This window comes from Tyto alba, unplaced genomic scaffold (assembly GCF_018691265.1).
Source record: "Tyto alba isolate M040663 unplaced genomic scaffold, T.alba_DEE_v4.0 Super-Scaffold_33, whole genome shotgun sequence".
NCBI lineage: Eukaryota > Metazoa > Chordata > Aves > Strigiformes > Tytonidae > Tyto > Tyto alba.
Window position 1 is genome coordinate 12,905,590 of NW_024881308.1, and position 16,682 is coordinate 12,922,271.

A 16,682-nucleotide genomic window follows, 5' to 3' on the forward strand; every position below is an offset into this window, starting at 1 on the left:
ATTTGGATTTACATCACCAAAACTAAACACAGGATCCTAAACACTTAGGATCCTAAGGAGGGTCCCAAAAAAGCTCAGGGAAGAGCAGACAGAATATGAGGATGACATTTTAAAATTCAAATCCTCTCTGTATTTTCATGCAAGTTAGCCTGTTTGTAATGCTCAGTGTCATGCTTTGTGGCATCAAGTGACAAGTCATACTCCTTACACAGCCCAATTTAAAAACAAAGCCAGAATCACTAAAATACCATTTGGAGTGGGAAGTGAATAAATCCCTGGAGGGTCTGCAAGTCTGGTTTTCCAGACAAGACACTTTGCCACATTTTCCTATTCTGTACAATAGGAATAACCATATAGACCTGCTTTGCAGAGCACTATGAGATCTGCTGGTGAAATAACTACAAAATAGATGGTTATTCCTGTCATTGTGATCAGGGGACTTGCACTCCAACAGAGTGCTTGGGCTACATCTTTGAGTTGTCAATGGAATTTCTCTGCATGCTGATAGCAGGAACACTCTGCATTGAAAAATCAACAGATAACCTCAAGACAAATTCTGAAAAAAGCAAAAGATTAAAATAAAATAAATGGGAATGCAAAAACCAAGCAGGATTCAGAGCATGCTGTGGGCAAAGGCAGTGTGGCTCTGGCCAGCCTTGGTTAATGACAGCATGAGGGCAAGCTGTTGGTCTAGCTCTGTGCTGAAAAATTCTGGGCTAACAATAGCCTGCACGAGAGAAACAGAAAATAGTACAACAGATGGTGATATGTTATCTGAAGGCAGGGATATCCCATCCTTTTGGAGATGCTGCGTGGGTGAGTGACAGGCGAGAACTAGAAAGTACTCGCGTTGCCAGGGAGAGTGCTCCCAGAGAGATTCCTGCAATTTGATAGCAGGTGTACAGTCATACATATGGTCCCAGCAGGGACTGTCTACCCCAGAAGCATTTGCAACTTTAGGAATCACTATCATTTAGTTTCTTTCTTTAGGGATTACACAAAGCCAAGAGTGCACTGCATTTTCCTTGATTTACTTCAGCAATTAAGAAAGCTGCCCCTTGGCATAAAGCTTGACATTACAACCAGTTTGCAAAGTGCAACGGCATGCTGTCTCCTGTTAGGGTTTGAAGCTGCTGGGATAGTAGGCTCACACAGCTTGATACCACCAGTTCTGGGGCAAATCCTTGCTGTTGCTTTATGCAATGGCAAATATGCCTGCAGATGTTTATTTGTCACTATGCAGACTTTGCAGATTGCCAAAGGGCCCTTTATATACAAATACAAGGAACAGAGAAGTGTATTCTCCAGAGCTCACACTGCACGGGGAAATCCTCAGCAGCTTGTATCCATGGCAAGAATGGCCATTCTCAAATCATTTTGCATGAAATGAGGGGGTGGAGGAGAATTTACATATAGTCAGCAGAGGCAGGCTGACAAGCTATGCATACCAATATTTCTTTGTCTGCTCTACGCAAATCCAGCTGTGGTTTCTTCCAGTGACCCAGACCCCACCATTGTACATTGCAGCTGCATCTGTTGGTAGGAGCAACTGTTTATATGTGGACAGTATTGCAGGTGTTAACGCTAGCTTTGCAACAGTGAGCATCCCAGCTAAATTCAGGCCATTTTGGGACACTTCCATGCATGTACAGTATCTCTGATGGACTCTGAAACATAGCTGGTGCTACAGTCCAAATTGACATGTCTTTCTGTCCTCCTGTCCATGTTCCCTCTGACTGCAGTGGTTCAAATTGCATTCCTGGCTGCCCAGAAGTTGAGTCATGAGCCTACAGGCACTGCATTTCTTAGAGGGCTTAAGGGTGGCTGGCAAGCCAGCCTCAGTCTCCCTGGAGGACATCAAGCACAAGCATTGTATTAGGCATCGTTTATACAGTGAAGTTAAAACCCAACTTTTTTTTTTTTTTTTTTTTTTTAATACATATCATTACCCAGGAGTATGCAATCATTTCACTAGGTACATTGGAAAGTCTCAGTAAAGTGACAGTCCCCACCACTGAGCTAAGATTTGCTTCTAGTCTACTAGTGATTGACTTGCAGATTCCCTACTGTTGCTCAAGCAGTTGTTATCAGAGTTGATTTTAGTATCACTTCAGCAGTGGCAGGCATCTTTATTTAAAATAATATAATGGTAATATATACATAATGTGATAGAACTAAAACCCTGGGATTCATATAATTCCTTTTGTTTGCTTGTCCTGAAGCATCAAACACACAATGTTCTCAATTTGCCCAAATCTGAGATATGTAACATTGCTTTTTTTTTCTTCTTCTTCTGTGGGAACAGAGGGCTCCAGAGGAAATAAATTAAAAAAAAAAAAGTCATCTATTGCTTTGCAATGAAACGTTATTCACCATTTTCAGTGACCTGCACAGTGTGACCCAGATCACAACCAGCATGTGGTTTCAGTTGGAAGACCCTTCAACATCCATTTTAATACACAGCCTTGAGCCCTCATCAGCCTTTAGCAGGAGTTACACTGGGAGGTCTGCACCACTTGCACTCTTATTTGAAGAGCAGGTTCTTTCAGCAGTTTTTCTTGCTGAGCTATTTTTAGCTTGAATGTATTCCCCAAACCAGTTCTTTGCCCAGCTGCAAGGCAAAGCAGAAGCAAGAGCAAGCGGTAACGCTGCTCACGCTGACATTGCTACCAAAAGAAACACTCATCAAATTACAGACTCGGAGCATGTCTTTGGCTGAATAATCAGTTGTACTTCTGTCACCCTAATGACTAAATGTTGTAATTCTATTACAAACAGGACAGATCCACTATCTAGGAGTCCTGTTATAACACAGAGTGGTAGAGCAGATTAAAGGGAGAGGAGAAAGTGCCTGTTCTGAAATAAGCAGCTATTACAGTTACGACCTGATATAGGCATGTTAGTTCTTGTATGTTAACCAATAGCTCAACTTAAAATGAAAACCCTTATATTATGTCAGTCCTGGAATGTGCCACAACATCCTCCAAGAGTTCCTAACTGCATGTTGAGAGAGATATGAAAGCAAAAGCTTTCTGAAGGTGATGGAAGTTGCTCATCATCTTCAGTGAACTTTGCATCAGGCCTTTGAACTGAGAGACAGACTCTGCTCCCCGGCTGTGTCTGGCCTTTCTTCCTCACACATTGAGAAACCTATGAAACCAAAGGTCAAATGCAGTGGAGCTTTCACAGGTGGTGAAAACAGTGATTACCATAAAGCCTTCTCCATCTGAATCCTCTCACATGATTAGATCCTGGCTCTGTTGGTGTATTTCAGCCCACAGGGTGCTTATCACTAAGTAACACTATGCAATAACAAACCTGTCACAAGGATGTAGGTCATTCAGGGACAGTGGGTTATGATACAAGGGTCATGCTGGGCAAGTATGTAGTTTTTATTCCAACTGAAATCCAAACTGCTCTTTGCAGGGCTTATATCACAGAAATTATAATGGACAACTAATTGCCTGGGAGATGACTGACAACATAATTAACTGAACTCTTGCTGATTTTCAGCCTTGAAAATCTAGACAGAACTAAAGGCCAAGCAAAGGAGTAAGATATGTAATTAAGGCAACATGTACAACCTCTGCATTTATGCAGTATCTCCTACTGGACACCCAAAGGCAGTTTCCTTATTTGGATGCAAAAAATAGTTTATGAAAGAACACAGACACAAACATCGGGCAATTTTAAAGCAGTAAAGTTTTTGCATGCAACTCACAGAATCTACCGTACCCACTCACCCTTTTCATACTGCTCCTCAGCCTCCTACTTTCAGAGAATGGTAGCAACTACTCTTGTTAAGGGAAATGCTGGCATGTCACTCAGCTACCACTTTTTACATGCTCCAGAATTACCTTGGGGTAAAAACAAGTTTGTGTCTCAGTGTCTGCCTTCTAATTTTGTACAGACTGTAAAAGGCAAGTACCTCCTACCAAGGTTTTACTACTACCCTTAATTGTACATTGCAAGCAGTGCTGCACTGCCACAGCGCAGTGCGTGAGTGACTCAAAGCCCTGGCACACAGCCTCTTCAAAGCTACTTATAGGAAGGATGAAAATAAACTTCTTGTTGAACATGATGTTCTGGTAAAAGAAATGCCAATTTAAGAGGCAGAGCCTTTGCCTCCTGATGGGCAGCAGACACAAGCTGCTTTATGAGGAGCAAGCACAGGGCACTCCCATTTCTCCTCCCTTTGCCTGGACTGGAGCTCTCCTGTGAGACAGATCCTCCCCACCCCCCCTTCCCAACTCTATTTGCAAAACTACCTGTCACAAGAGACAATCAATGCAATTGCTGCTGGCTACAGCTCACTTACTGATGGCTGGATTGATTGCTCACCTGTCAGTCCAGAGTCCACAGGCACATGCACGTGTCCAAGTCTACCCCTCCCTTTGTAGAAGGCTATCAAAATCACATGGATCTAACTAAGAGCAGAAACAGGATTCCAAAGTATGTCTTTTGGTTTCAGCTACAAATCCAAAATAAATCCAGTTTTATGACAATCATATGTACAGATACTGTGCAACGGACTCTATGCAAAGGAACAACATTTTGAGGACAGATAAGAAACACCACAAACCAAGAACACGAACATTATTTTGCACTTGATTCTGCTGAATACTTGCTAGGCTCTGCCAGGCAGGTGAGACTGCAGACTAGTAAGAGGAGCTAGAAAGGAAGGATGGTCTGAAGTGTGGGAAGCCAGCATAGCCCCATACACATACAGGTGGGCTGAACCTGTTCCAAATTTGTTCCTCATCAGCTTTTCTGTGCCCATACCTGCAAGCCCACAGCTTGCTGTGCCTTTGCTGAGATGCAGTTCCCACAACGGACAAAGCAGACACCCCTAAGGGTAACTATGAGGACAGAGAACTTGGCAGCATCTCCTGCTTGTAGGACATATTGATGCATCGCCCACCTGATAGCAGACCCTGGGATCCTAGTGACATGCAAATCCTCAGACTGCTCAGGATTCAGTCATCTGTAACAGTCCAATATCACCATTGGGGTAATGCTGCTCCCAAGACATCAAATCCTTTAATGTGAAAGAGACAATCTGACTGTGTGAAGTAAATATCGATCTGTTGATCAGCAGTCACAGGCAGCACATGTGAGAGTTGTTGGACTCACATGACCTTGTTCCAGAGGGGATGAGCAATTAGTGATTCTCCCCTTGAAGCCAACTCCAGCATTTGCACTTGTGCACGTGTTGAACACCTTAGTTACCAGGACCTCAAACTGGACTCCTGTGATGGAGGGCTGCAGCCCACTCCACCAGACCAGCAAACAGAGACTTCCCCACCCATCAGGCTGGTAAGGGCAGTGCTCGTTATCTCCCCAGGCAGCCTATTTTGGTACAATTATACATTGCACACATAAGTCAAGGGAAACAGTCAGACACATACAGATTTATTATCCCTCTCAGAGCCAGCTTGGAGTATGCATGAACGTCACAGGACTCCCAGGTGCACACTGCATGGAGAAAACAAATATCTTGAGGCCACGTGCAGACTCTCAGCACACCAGGCACTCTGAGACCAAAAGAATGCACATGGTCATACCTGCAGGGTGTTCTCAGGGTGAACCACAGGTGACTGAGCTAACCTGCAATGACCTGCTCCTCTTACCCTTAGGAGTAACACTGCAGAGGACATAGGAGCAGGCAAAGTCTTTAGCTTCTGAGAGGTGGCAACATATAAGTTTATCCAGTTATCTTTCTGAGCCCAAATTACTGGAGAAAGCAGTCTAAAGGTAATCTGAAAATACCTCCAGAACACTCCCCAAACTTCAAACAACTGAAGAACACCTGGTACTGGAAGGTTTTTGCTCACTTTGCTGAGAACATTAACACAAAAGCTTTGTTATTTTTCTGAACTTAAGAAATAGCTGTTCATGTAGTGTTTTATGTGTCATCTATCCTGTCCTGCCCCAATTTACAGTGACTGCTTTAGCATTATGAGAAAATATTCAGATTTTGGTCTCTGTCCAAACTTGTTGCATCATTAACACATGTACAGCAAACTCTGTATGAATTGTATCCGAACATCATTAACAGGGAAGTGACACTGGTGCATCCAGTTCTGCTTGGTTTCCCCGAGGCAGCTGCAGTTGCCCTGACTGAGGTGCTGCCAGTTCAGCTACACTTACTTTTTCTCCTAGCACCCCTTGGTTTAAGCTAATGGGGAAGCAAATTCCTGGAGCAGATACTCTTAAGATGAGACCATGGCAATATCAATGACAGTCCATGCACTTATACCACGGGGTATCTAGACAGAGATAGGACTTGCCTTCAGGTTCCTTGAGAGTTTTCAAGAAAGTTTCAGGACCCTTCCAAAAATGGCTGCCCTGCAGAGGTTCTCAGAGGGCACTCTTGCCTCAGCAGACAGTACAAAAATACCCAAATCCAGACTTTAATATCACCCAAACCCACAACAGCATTAATTGGATGCTTTTTCCAAAAGCAAGAAATAGACACCTAAATTTAAATCAGCTGAAAAGAAACCATTACTGTGACACAACAGAAGCAGTGCACTATGTTCGTGCATACAGTCACCTCGCTGAGGTGATTCCCACGTGAGTCTGAGTCCCCAGGCTAAAAAGCAACAGAAACAGAAAACACAGGACTCACCCAGCCACGTCCACATCCACGTTGCAGCACTGCTGGAGCCTCATGCACACCTCAGACCTTCAAATGGCTCCCACAACCAGAACTGCAGAGCAACACGATGCCCAGGGTGGAGCCCTACAACTGCCCTCACTCAGGTGCAGGAACCTTGCTGAACCCACAGGAAATGAACCAGGACTCTACTTCACTTGAAAATGGCCTACAGCTCTGTAATACAAAATCCTCTCTGTGCAAAGCTGGTGGAGATCATCCACAGTCCACTGAGGGTTCGGGTTTTAGCTTTCACAAAGGTTCCTTCATGGCAGGTGCCGGCTTCATCCTCTGGGATCACACCAGCTCCCCCGCTGCAATACAATCTGCTGATAATCACTATTCAGCTGGAGTTTGTTTCCTTTAAACACAGGTGATTTGAGCATCCCCTCTCTACAGCCTTAGTCTCTCAGTCCCTGGTTCCTGGCCTGCACTCCCCAGCAGCAGTGTGGGGCAAGCTGGCCGCCATTTCCCCAGGCCAAGTTTCCCTCAGGCGTGGCAGCATTTCTGAGGCCATGGTGCTGCCTCTGTGGGGCTGGATGGCTGCCTCCTGAGGAAATGCACCGAGCTCAGCACACAAGGGGTGGCTGGTTCTGCCAGAGGCAGGATTTCATATTTTAACAGCTTCAGAGAAAAATATGAAATAAATATCCAAAGCAGAGCACTTGTTGCTCAGGAGACCATGCAGAGCCCTGTGGTGCCCAGAGAACAACTCACCTAATCAGAGCACAAGCTCATGTGAAACAGTTTCTTATTTAATAGCTCTCTTCAGAAGGGATGTGCATTCTTGTCAGAGGTCACCTGCGGTTTCCCCTGCACTATGCTGAGCTGCTTGACCTGACAGGAGCCCTCAGAATTATGTTTGACCTTATCTTGTGCTGAGTCCGGATGCAGGTGAGTTTTGAGGGAAGCTGGCAGTATCAAGGGGGACTGTGAGTCCCCTTCTGAGGAAACAAAGTGTGGCTGAGGCTGCTTAGACTCTCGTGTGGGGGGGATGAAGCACCATCCTCCCAAAGCAGCTGAGCAACTCAGGCAGGGTGGGCTCTGCTCGCACCATCAATACCCACAGCAGCAACCTGTTTCTCACTATGGTGGATGATCAGGCAAGGCAGCGCGCTCTGCAAGCAGGCACGCTCCTCTCCGGACTCAGCAGAAAAGACCATCTTACAGAAAGGGCCTCTCACATCCTGATTTACACCAGTGCAGCCCAGCACAGCTGCGTGGCCCTCTCTGGCCCTCACTCGCGCAGCCAGGCTGGGCTCACAGCTGCGTCCCCTCGTTGCCATCAGCAGCCCTTGGAGGAGGCACCTGGAGTCCTTCACCTTCACTGACTCATGCCATTTCCTCTTCGCCCAGCCACTATGCAGCACAGCTCTCGCAGCAGAGAAAGCAAACAAAAGGGATTCCAGGGCAGAGAGAAGCTTCTCCTGAACAGGAGAAATAATAGAAACAAAATGTCCCTACACCTTGGTAGCAACAACGTCAGTAGTGTTGCCACTTCACTTTGATCATGACTCTCGCTGTATTTGATGTTTTCACTCTATCCCCAGCTTCCTGAAATCCTGTTAGAATTTTATTTTGAAGAAAAGTCCACATCTAGTTTTGTGACTATGACAAAAATCTTGGAAGTATGGTCCATATCTCTGAAAAACTCAGGCAAAAAAATGCAATGCTCTCTCGTATATATATGCCTGTGTATAGCTGCACCTTTTCCTTCTGTTGTGGGAAAAGCTGAGGGTGTGCATAGAAATATGTTCTTGTTTCTGGGCACCTACCATGCGTTTATCAAAGACAAAAGGGAAACAGGGTTTTAAATAGTTAACCATCATACATAAATATATATATATATACGCAGAGCATTTGTATACATATGAATCCTCACACTGCTTTAATCATTTCTGTTAGGCTTTTAATCCCCCAGTTTAAAAGAGGCCTCTGAAATCTAATGTACAGATTCTGGGAGAATCTATAAATCTCACATGGAAGGGCTGTAGTTAAAAATGGCTTGAGAGGCATGTGAGCAGCAGGTCAGTTGGACCTTTCGTTTGCAGATAAGCTCTCCAAGTAAGTCATTCTTTTCTGATTTATATTATAAAATGCACATTAATCTCTTTCAAACAAAACCTAGCTAGAGTTATGTCATTTCTGAGACATACGGGGGTACGACTGAGGAGGGAGGAGCCCAAGGATAACAGGAATTAAAAATACATGTTTAAAGCCTTTAGTAGGGCATTTCAACATCATTCCTGTTTCAGTTTGGATTATTGCAACTTCCACTGCCGGAGTATCCGATTCATTACTCCAAAAAGAAATCCAGAGACCAGGAGAAAAACCTTAGGTGATACAAAATGTTAGGTAGGAAGAATGAGAGTTAGGCTGTAGGTGTTTCCTAAGCACAATAGCTCATCCTCTTAAGTTTTCTGTTGGTGTGAATCTGGTATAGTAGTTGTGATACCTTCCTGTTGCCAAAGGTGAGAGCTTTCCCAGTGATCTCAGGGAAACTAATTAAAAAAGGATAAGGAGTTGCAGTCATATTTTGAGCTGTTGGTCTGGTAACATATGAATACAGAGTTGATTTTGAAGGTATATTTGGTAAGTTTTACAAAATAAGGAGAAATTAGAATCAGGTACTTTTACTGGTTCGTTTACAGACTGTTGTTACTTCATTTTTTTCATCTCTTGTATATTTGCTAAAACATAGATCTTGCTATAGCATCACTTTATATTCATTCCTTTAGTTCCTATACACAGTCGAGGGATACCTATTGCAGCAATGGTTTGTAGTGTGGTCCTTGGTCTGAGTATTTCTTTGTCTCTGTAACTTCATCTCTGGCTTGGCAACATCTGCTGGAGAGGAGACTATGAGAATCCTTAACATTGCCAGAATGCAGGCGAGAAAGCATCATAAAACTCTTTCCGATCTGCTTGCTGGATTATTACTTGAAAGCTAGAAAATGCAGTATGTGTGTGTGTCTGCCTAGAGAAGAGGTTCAATTACCTGAGATTCTCTGCAGATATTAGCAGTGTCTCGTGGGGAAGTCTCATTTACTATGCAGAATAAAATCGCTATGGCACTGATCATATGATTTGAAGACTCAATCCTGAAGCAGCACTACTGAAAAGGGGAGGTGAAACTGCATAAGACACTCCGTTCAGACAGCATGAGGCTGTGAGCAGCACACGAATTGTATTTAGCAGGCAGGAGGAGAGCTGCTGGATTGGTCTGTTAGATGTGTAGTCGGGAAACCACAGGAAAGCTTTATTTCTGGCAAGTCTGCATTTTGTCAGGATGCACCACTGGTGTTACTAGAAAAAAGGAAGCCTGCTGCTACATGAGATTAAAAGGTAGAGACAGTGATAGCTACAGAATATCACTGTGAAACTCATTTGATAACTACCTTAAATACCCCTTCAAGAGTGAATTTAACCATTGGAGAGCACTGGTTCCAACAGACTGTCTGGAAAGTATGGTGAAAAGGATGCACATTCTGAGGAAGTGTTTCACTGACAGCAGAGCAAACTAGAGGAGAACTTCTACCTGCATTGCTGACATTTGGGAAAAATATAAGAAGAAAATATTCTGGTGACAGGATTGTTGTATTTTTTTCCTTCATTGGTCCTGGAGAGGGGATTCTGTAGTCCCCTCCCTAAGGAAAACACCAACCAGAACTCAGAATACTGCAGACTTTCCAAAGAACAAGCATGGTACAAAATGTGATTTTGGTGTTTTTCCGCAGGCGACTCAGCCAAAGACCTGCTGTTGAGGAGCTAGAAAGAAGAAATATACTTAAACGTGAGTATTTTTTTCCTAAAGTATTTTATATGTGTTTGTTGAAACCAGTGATTGCATTTCTACAACATGTTTTTTTATGTTTTTTGGTTTTTGTTTTTTTTTTTTTTTTTAAAGACAAATTCATGCACTGGGATTATTTTCTGTACCTAAAAGTTTTTATTTGTTTTTAATTTTAATTTTTTAATTTTTATTTTTAATTTTTCACATGTCCTGGGTTGCAAATGCTGCAGGAATCAGAATTTACAACTTGACAAAGGCACGTAACTTAGAACAGAAATGAATGACTTGTTCAAATTCAGGCTTTCAAATAATTTTCATTCTGATTACACTGTTGTGGATGTCAAAGAGGGGTATACAATTTTAGTGTCACACAGTGCAATGAGAATTGGACTGGTATCTTTCAAGCTGTGGACTGTCATGGCAAACCATACACTGAATGTCAAGGCTAAAGTGGAATGGAGAAAGCATACTTGCAGAGGTGTGATTTTCCTAGCAAGTACATTTGTTCACATCATTAGAGATCTTCCCAAAGACAAGTCAAAGAAAGATCATTCTGAGATCTCAGAGGGACAGTTCCAGGCCTGTTATATATGCTGCCACGAGGGGATGTTCTCAACATCTCTCAAATAAACACAAGGCAGAAACTTGCAACTTTTTTCCTAAAGATTGCTGTCCAAACAATCAAACTGGGGAACAAAGAAGTGATGAACATAATCCCTTTCCTTACAAGTGCTGGGAATCCTCTAAGTTAGGGGAAGGTGAGAGAGCGCTTTGAAATTGTCTCCATTATGAGTCTCAGACAAGAGAAAGGGGGAGGCCGTCTGCTTGAAATTGAAGTACATTGCTTCTGTTATTTTCATGGTTTATTTAGTGCTGAATGACAAAAACAAGAATGATGTGAACAATAGTTTGTTTCTCATTAAAGAAGCATAAAACATAAAGCCACATAAGTTTATGTCATTCAAGCAATGCTGCCTATGCTATTCAATTAATATTTAATTATTAATGTGATTGTAATTTGCTAGAAAAAACGTATCTACATTTTTAAATCTAAAATTTAATGTCTCAGAACTTTGTTAGTAGATCATAGAAACAACCTCATGCTCTTGCGATTTATATTATTGGGAATTTAATTTCAGTTTTAACACAAAGGAATTCCATAGGCAACTTATGTTTATTGGTATTGTCAGTACTGTTCCAAGGCATACATCGCACATGGTAAAATTAGATCTACCACGTGCATAGCTAAATGAGAAACAGGATACATTCTTTGCAAATGTGAATGGATGAACTTGGCCAAACTTCACCTGTCATCTACCACAAGAAACAAGAAAATGCATTAACCCAAGATTCTGAAATATGTGGGGCCAGATTTTCAAGTCAGTACCTAAGATCTCTGAAAATCTGTTTCCTTGGGTTTCTTCCTGGCTAAGGAAGAGCTGATCTTTACTGAAAAAATCTGTTCCTTTATGTTTACTTTTTGGACTGTGCTGGTTACATCCTTAATCTAGGTTAAACTGACCAGCTTTAATAATACTAAAGTTTGAATACATTCATATAATGAGCTTAGAGAGAGATAAAGCAGAAAGAAGATAAAGCAGAATTAAAGATATTTCCTGAATGCTAGCTACATACAGGTCTACATTTCTATCTCATTTAAAGGGCTCCCAGCATGGAGCAAATATATTGACTTCAGTTTAGTTGCTCAGGCTTTATACAGGTTCAGCTGAGATCAGAGCCACTTCTATTTTATTTACCTCTTCCATTATATAAAAAGCTGGGTATCTTGTAAAGAGCTAAGGTCATCACATAGCTGTGTCAGTTGTAATCGTAAAAAGCCAGACAGATGCAACAACTCTAGTCTCACTTTTGAGTGAATTTAGAAATTAGTAAAGTCCTTTTATTAATAGTGAAACAGACATTCTTGTTATGGACTTTAAAAGCACCTGGGTTGGGTCTCACATACAAAGCTGTAGCTGTATAAACACTCTCCAGTGAAACCACTACAACCTCCTCCAGGTTTTAAGGGTTTGTACAGTTGTGTTGTAAGTTTCCTTATGTCTCTGATGTTCATAATACATACTGCTAACGGAAGCAATGCCACCCCCAAAGCAGTTTTAAGGACTAATAATACACATTTGTACAACTCTGCCAAAATCAGAAGCATACTGCAAGTGCTCAAGTGCAACTACGATCTTATTTTAAAACCAATCTCAGCAAGATTAAAAAAAGTGACTTCTTATCTCCCTTAGGGAGATGATTATGAGATAAAAGTAATACTTAAAAAGCAACCTTAAACCCAACACTTTCTTACAATTTTGTTAATCTTTTAAGTCTTTTACTTTATGTATAGAAACACTGCTGGTTTACCACAAAGCATGAAAAGCACATGAACTAAAATCACGACCCAGGTGTTCACATCTTCTTCCTGTATTCAACAGAAAGCTGACATTCACATTCAAGAAGGCAGCATCTCTTATATCACACTGTGCAATCCCTGGCTCATTCTTAACACCAGGGATTGTTTTAGTGTCACGCACAGCTAAGAGTTCCCTCAATAACTCACAGAGCAGCAAAATGAATTACAGTACTGCACATGCCACTTCATAACTGGGAGTGTCTCTCTACGGAGGTTTATAAAACCAGCCCTCACTAATGTGATCTAAGTGTAGGCAGAGTGGTGTTGATGGGAAAAACCTCTCTGGTTTGTCTCTGTAACAACATCTGAGTTTTGTAATGCTCTTGCTAGCATTTCCTATCAAATCTTGTTTTATTTTTTTCTAAAATAATTATTTCATGTATTTCTTGAAGCTAAGAATTAGCTCCAAACCTCACTGAATGTCTCATAGAAATGGGTGACTTTTCATGTTTAGTGTATTTGGAAAAGCATTTTTTCATCAGAAATGTATATTTGTGGATTTTCTTTAGGTATTTTCTCAGTGCATATCACAGTTGTATCTTAAAAAGGCACTACACCACAGAAAATTCCCATCTTTGAATAAAAATATATAGATAGGAATATCTACTCTAACAGGGGTGAATTAAAACCGAATGATGCCTATTAGTAACTTCTTGCAGGTATCTACATTTTAGAATACACTCTACTTCTTAAAGCCTGTTCTCTTTTTAAACATTCCAGACTTAAATAGCTGCTCATCCCTGACAGAGCACTAATTTTAGCTGTCCTATTCTTTTAAATTGGTGTGCCTTGCCCCTGAATTGTAATATAGCACATTACAGCATTTTAGATTAATTTGATTTACATTTCTACTATAGCCATTTGTGGCTATGCACTACTATCTTATTTTAAATAGATACTTATGATTGCAATTCAGTGTAAACTAATGAGCATAAAAATAAGAGAGAATACTTCATTACTAAAAATATTATTTTGGAAAGTCATCTGCAGTGCTAGTGGTTTTTTGAGGCATACTAAAAATCACGTGTGCTTGAACACTGGAAATACCTTATACAAGTCATACAATAAACTTCACAGTAGTATCCAGAGAATCCCAGAATGGTTAAACATTCTTCTCTAGGTCTCCAGCTTTGTTCAGGTCATAGGCTCATGCCTTAATTTAGTAACAGATAGTACTAGAAATAGAAATGCCATTAACTTGTTTCCCAAGGCAAAGGATATATTTCACACAGTGTTACAGCACTCTAGTCTATTTTTAGACTCATTGTGTAGGAGTTATCACGGCTTGAATGTTAATAAGCACAACACACAAAAGTGAGCTGGCCTAGGTTAGAATGGAACGCTACAAAAGAAAGCCCTCTGAGGATAAAGAGGTTCTAATGTCAGTGGCATATCCTGAATAGCAGAGAAAAAAAGCATGCAAGTCAAAGATAACTACCGTGGCAGTGTGACCATCTAAAGATGTAGCCTGAGAATAAGGTTATACAGGAAAGAACATACTTTCCCTGGAGCTGCTGCAATGACTCTCTTCAGCCTCTAACAGCAATGAATGGCTCCAGCAATATGGAGAATAAAAAAATTATGATTCACTATGGAGTATTTTGATTTTCCCTTCTGAAATATATACAGTTGAAGAGTTGGTGTGGCTGCTGTTGTTCTATTAAATCTCCTTGGAGTTTAGAGCACAGGAAAAGCTGATATTGTCACCAGTACGTTGCCCTTACAGAGAGGTAACTACGTTCTAACAGAGAACCAGGGAGATGTACTGAACTAACAAGACATACAACTAAGAACCAGCTACTAATTTTTCTGGAACTTTGGAAAATACCAATCCTCCTCATGAGGAAAGTAATCTCTTTTTTTTTTATATTCTACACAGAAAGAAATGATCAAACAGAACAGGAAGAAAGAAGGGAAATCAAACAGAGACTGACAAGAAAGGTAAAGTCTTGCCATACCTTCTGTTAGTTTTTAGAAATTTAGTAAAGCTAATATAACATCAACCCATCAGAGGTCATTATTACATGAAACCTTCCTTAATATACATGTTCCTCAGCAGTGTCTCAGAGAGGATTATCCAGTAATATGAATTATAAAAATATCTACTTTATCTCAGCTACATGAGACTTTGTTGAATATTTATGTATAAACTTTAAATCAGAAATTGGATATTTTCTTGCACACTGTGTATTTTTCAACTATATTGCTAGAAAAGGACTACTTCATTCTTTGTAGCAATCAGCAGCAGAGCTGACTCCCTGCTGAGCAGCAGGTGTGATCCCACAATAATTTTCTCTTTGCGTTTAAGGTATTCTCAGAATCATAACTAAATCTTCTTATTGTTCTGTTCTTAGGAATCCCAACTGAAATGATAAGCTAAATAGGTGATAACTTGATAAAGCCAAATTGAAATTCTTACAACGGGTTCAGTCCTGAAAACCTTTTGCAGACAACCTGCTGCTGACTGTAGTAGAAAACCGCTACAGCATGATATTATACATAAATTATAATAAATTCATTATGGTTCCTTTACATATTCTAAATGCATTTTATCAATATCCAGGTTAAAATATTTTCCTCTTTTGTCCATTATAAAGCCACTGTGCTGTAGCCCACAACTCCATTTAAACCATTATTACTTTCCTAACAATCCTCCGAAGGACCGCATTATTCCCCGGGATTTCCAGGGGTTGTTTTTTTTTTCCATATATACAAATACACAGTAAACTAAGATGGGAAGCAGAAAATGTTCCACATTTTATTGATATGTTTTTTACTAACACTAGTTTTATTTTACCAAACTACTTAATACAGCTTAACCAGAGACCTACAGTTGATGAACTAAGAGACAGAAAAATCCTGATTCGATTCAGTGATTATGTGGAAGTGGCAAAAGCACAGGACTATGACAGGCGAGCAGATAAACCGTGGACAAGACTATCAGCAGCAGATAAGGTGCTGACATGATCAAATGACATACTACTGCTTTCTACTTGCTTTGTCTATGACTATACATCAGATTCTGCAAAGGCATTTAACCTCTGGGACATTTAATCTTTGTAAATGTTAGCATTATTTTTTATGCTGAAACCACATTGACCAATGCATACTGTCATAAAAAAATGTTATTTATAAAAATGCCTATTTAGTATTATAAAGGCTTCTATCAGCCCATCAACCAATAAAAAAAAGGTGTATACAATCTTTCTTAATGCTTTAGGACTGCAACTCAACCATTTCCAGTCAATGCAGTATTAACATTTATCCTCAGACTAGAAGTTTTCTCCCAAACATGCAAATATCTTCCAATGTTTCTAAACATGCAAGTATTTATTGTTTCCTATAAATTCTCAAGGAGTCACTTGATCCCACATTTGTTCTCTCACATACCTGCCACATAGCTGATTTACATCCTAATTTAACTTTCACATTTAGGTGCTTGAGTAGTAAGAAAAATCGTTCAGCATGATTCCAGATAGAAGGGCTGCTAAATAGCTTCTTAAGTTTCAGGACTGCGGCAAGCAGAACAAGTAGGGATGCTGAAATAATTACTGGAGAAAACAGCAAATACAGGACTGTTACTTACTGCTTTGTTCTGAGATGTGGAGATCACACACTTCATTCTCCATTCCAGTGTCTCCCCAGTAAAAAGTCTAACAAATGGTTTTAGAGGACTTATGTAGAAAAGTAAATTGTGTTTCTACTACAGTAGCTGTTCTCCTGAGCTCACTAAAATGGTGAATAAGCTATTATGTATCAATCAATGGAATAATGATTTTGTATTTTCCTTGTATGTACTGGATAGTTATTAA

The 16,682-nt window shown here is 40.7% G+C and overlaps 1 protein-coding gene across 3 annotated transcripts in view; it reads left to right on the top strand.

Annotated features, from left to right (window-relative positions):
• Positions 1–16,682, top strand: part of PHACTR3 (phosphatase and actin regulator 3) — a 114,869-nt gene that overhangs the window by 94,080 nt on the left and 4,107 nt on the right. For all 3 annotated transcript variants that reach the window (XM_042801168.1, XM_042801169.1, XM_033010440.2), the window contains exons 9-11: positions 10,396–10,451; positions 14,750–14,811; positions 15,685–15,825. In XM_042801168.1, the coding sequence (XP_042657102.1) occupies positions 10,396–10,451; positions 14,750–14,811; positions 15,685–15,825 (259 nt within the window). The remainder of the gene's footprint in view (positions 1–10,395; positions 10,452–14,749; positions 14,812–15,684; positions 15,826–16,682) is intronic.